The sequence below is a fragment of the Rhincodon typus genome, chromosome 9 (assembly GCF_021869965.1).
Source record: "Rhincodon typus isolate 14 chromosome 9, sRhiTyp1.1, whole genome shotgun sequence".
Classification (NCBI taxonomy): Eukaryota; Metazoa; Chordata; class Chondrichthyes; order Orectolobiformes; family Rhincodontidae; genus Rhincodon; species Rhincodon typus.
Window position 1 is genome coordinate 38,148,918 of NC_063340.1, and position 3,741 is coordinate 38,152,658.

At 44.6% G+C, this 3,741-nt stretch overlaps 1 protein-coding gene across 1 annotated transcript in view; it reads left to right on the top strand.

The window, feature by feature from the left end:
* The window catches only part of pex13 (peroxisomal biogenesis factor 13), an 11,139-nt gene extending 7,398 nt beyond the window's left edge, over positions 1-3,741 (top strand). Inside the window, exon 2 of the mRNA XM_048601110.1 lies at positions 2,896-3,741. Coding sequence (XP_048457067.1) covers positions 2,896-3,592 — 697 coding nt within the window. The 3' untranslated portion in view covers positions 3,593-3,741. The remainder of the gene's footprint in view (positions 1-2,895) is intronic.

The window sequence follows — 3,741 nt, forward strand, 5'->3', positions numbered from 1 at the left end:
ATCCCCCTCGTCCTTACGTACCACCCCACCAACCTCCGGATCCAACGTATCATCCTTCAGCACTTCCGCCATCTGCAATCTGACCCCACCATCAAAGACATTTTTTCCCTCCCCACCCTTATCTGCTTTCCGGAGGGACCACTCTCTCCGGGACTCCCTTGTCCGCTCCACACTCCCCTCCAGCCCCACCACACCCGGCACTTTTCCCTGCAACCGCAGGAAGTGGTACACCTCCCCCCTCACCCCCATTCCAGGCCCCAAGAAGACTTTCTACATCAAGCAGATGTTCACCTGCACATCTGCTAATGTGGTATACTGTATCCGCTGTTCCCGTTGTGGCCTCCTGTACATCGGGGAAATCAAGCGGAGGCTTGGGGGCTGCTTTGCAGAGCACCTACGCTCGGTTCGCACTAAACAACTGCACTTCCCAGTCGCGAACTATTTCAAATCCCCCTCCCATTCCTCCAACGACATGTCCATCCTGGGCCTCCTGCAGTGCCACAACGATGCCACCCGAATGTTGCAGGAACAGCATCTCATATTCTGCTTGGGAACCCTGCAGCCCAATGTGGACTTCACAAGCTTCAAAATCTCCCCTCCCCCTACCGCGTCCCAAAACCAGCCCAGTTTGCCCCGCCTCCCTAACCTGTCCTTCCTCCCACCTATCCCCTGCTCCCACCTCAAGCCCCACCCCCATCTCCTACCTACTAACCTCATCCCGCCCCCTTGACCTGTCCATCCTCCCTGGACTGACCTATCACCTCCCTAACTCCCCACCTACACTCACCTTTACTGGCTCCATCCCCGCCTCTTTGAGCTGTCTGTCTCCTCTCCGCCTATCTTCTCTATCCATCTTCTATCCGCCTACCCCTCTCTCCCTATTTATTTCAGAATCCCCTTCCCCTCCCCCATTTCCGAAGAAGGGTCTAGACCCAAAACGTCAGCCCTCGTGCTCCTCTGATGCTGCTTGGCCTGCTGTGTTCATCCAGCTCTACACCTTGTTATTTCACGTACATGAGGGTTGGTTGCGGTCTTTCCTGTCCTTTAGAAGGTGTATGCCCCTGCTTGTTCCTTCCGTATAACCATTTACAAAACCTGACTTCCAAAAATCTTCCTGTGCGTCCTGGAGACTAACAGTCTGTCCATTGTGAGTACAGCTGTATTGGTGACTATTTAGAGGTGTGAACATCCTGCATTATTTTCTCAGTTCAACAATTTGTGCCCCATCTTCAATCTTTAACAACCAAGCCTCCTTAGCTTGTTGTCAGTCACGATTAAGATCAGGACAATTGACTCCTTCATTTCTCCAGTTTACCCTAACTTAAAGAGACAATCCCCGAATGTAACAATTTTGTAAACTTTGTACAGATTTACAACAAATTGTACAGAGCATTATTGAGACCACACCTAGAGTACTGCATTCAATTTTGGTCTCCTTGTTTAAGGAGGGATATATTTGTAATAGAGCTAGTTCAGAGAAGATTCACTGGGTTGATTCCAAGGGTGAACAGATTCTTATGAGGAAAGTTTGAAGAGGTTTGGCTTATACTCTGTGGGGTTTAAAAGAATGACATAATCTTATTGAAACATATAAGATTCGGAAGGGACTTAACAGAGTGGACTGTTAGACAGAGTTGAGAGATGTTTCCTGTCATTGGGTAATCTAGATTTTAAGGGCCAGAGTTTTAAAAGCAAAAGAAACTCCCCTTTAAGGTGGAGTAGAAGGCAAATTTCTTTTATCAGACAGTTGTAAATTTTTGAAATTCTCTGTGCCAAGAGTGCGGTAGAACGTGGGGCATTGAACGTGTACAAGGCTGAGACAGGCAAATTTCTAATCTACAGAGGAGTTGAACAAGGTTGTTGACTTGCTCACTGAGCCGGTGTGTTTGGTTGCAGAAGTTTCGTCACTCTGCTAGGTAACATCATCAGTGCGCCACTGGTGAAGCGTAGGTGTCTGTCCCACTTATTATTTATTTGCCTCAGTTTGCTGGGGTGGTTGGCACTACTTCCAGTTCTGTTTTTCAGTGGTCCAGTTCAATGTGTTTGTTGTTGGAGTTCCGGTGGGAATTCTAGGCTTTCAGGAATTCCCTGGCATGTCTCTGTTTGGTAAACAGAGACCCGATATACAAACTACTGAAAAACAGAACCAGAAGTAATGCCAACCACCCCAGCAAACCAAGGCATGTAAATAACAAGCGGGACAGAACACCAACGTTTCACCGGAGGTGCACTGATGATGTTACCTAACAGGCTGATGAAACGTTTGCAGCCAAACACACCAGCTCAGCGAGCACGTCTACAACCTCCTCCACAACCCAAGCTACAAATCTTCTGAAAAACTTTAGAGGAGTTGAACATTATGAAAACAGGAAAGTGTTGAGGCTAAGGTCACTTCAACTCTGGTAATACTGAAAAAAATCAAACAAATCATTTGTCAGCCTAGAATTCTTTCTTATTTAGACTTATTTCCAATGTATCTGAGATGACAAAAGTATATGATCCATAACTATATAAATACTTATAAAAAAGTTATTCCACAAGGCTACATTAAGAAGACTGATTACAAGCAAGATTTAAATTTGAAAAGTTCATTCTACCTGATCTAGTTGTAAACAAAACACAAACCAGATTTTTAACTTCTTAAAATTATATTGTTCCGGTAATTATGTTAAGCTCCTGCAACAAACATAGTTGTAACAATTTTCATGAAAAGCACAGTCTTTGTTTTTCATTGTTTGTAAGCACAAATTTCAGAATGTGCATTACATGATTTAAATAATCGAATTACAAAAACAAATACGATTCTCCCAACACACAAGTTTGCTAACAGTTTTCTTCATGAATGTTTATTTGACTTGTGTTTTTAAAATTGCATTTGCACATCCTGCGTTTCAGATCAACTGAACTGTTACCGTCCCTACCTACAAGACAAGGACAGCCTGTAATTACAAGAATCCCACCACCTCTTCCCCCAAGACCAACACAACAGACTGGAGTTGGTAACTTCAGCACTTACAGATCTACCTATAATACCTTCTCTCCAGCATATACACCATATGGAAGCTATAGCCCCTATAACTACGGGTATGGAGGCCTTGGCTACAACAGATTTCGAACAGATGATGTTCCTCCAAGTAGGTTTGTACGCCAGGCTGAAGAAAGCAGTAGAGGAGCATTTCAATCCATTGAAAGTATTGTTCATGCATTTGCTTCTGTCAGTATGATGCTTGAGGCTACTTTTTCAGCAGTATACAACAGTTTCAGAGCCGTCTTGGATGTTGCTAATCATTTTTCCAGACTTCGAGTGCATTTTACCAAAGTTCTCTCGGCATTTGCACTGATCAGAACTTTGAAGTACATGTATAGGAAGTTACAAAGGTTACTGGGCCTACGGAACAACTCTGAGGTTGAGGATTTGTGGGCAGACAGTGCTGTGGTTCCAGCTGGTGCTGAAGATAAAGTACCTGGGTCAGGCAAATCCTGGCCCATCTTTTTGTTCTTCGCTGTTGTTCTTGGAGGTCCGTACCTTATATGGAAACTATTAAGCTCAGCCACTTCGGAAGGACCAGGTGATAAAATCTCTTTTAAATAAACATATAGAAATTGTTTCAGAGATAGTAGAAACTGCAGATGCTGGAGAATCTGAGATAACAAGGTGTAGAGCTGGATGAACACAGCAGGCCAAGCAGCATCAGAGGAGCAGGAAGGCTGACGTTTCGGGCCTAGACCCTTCTTCAGAAA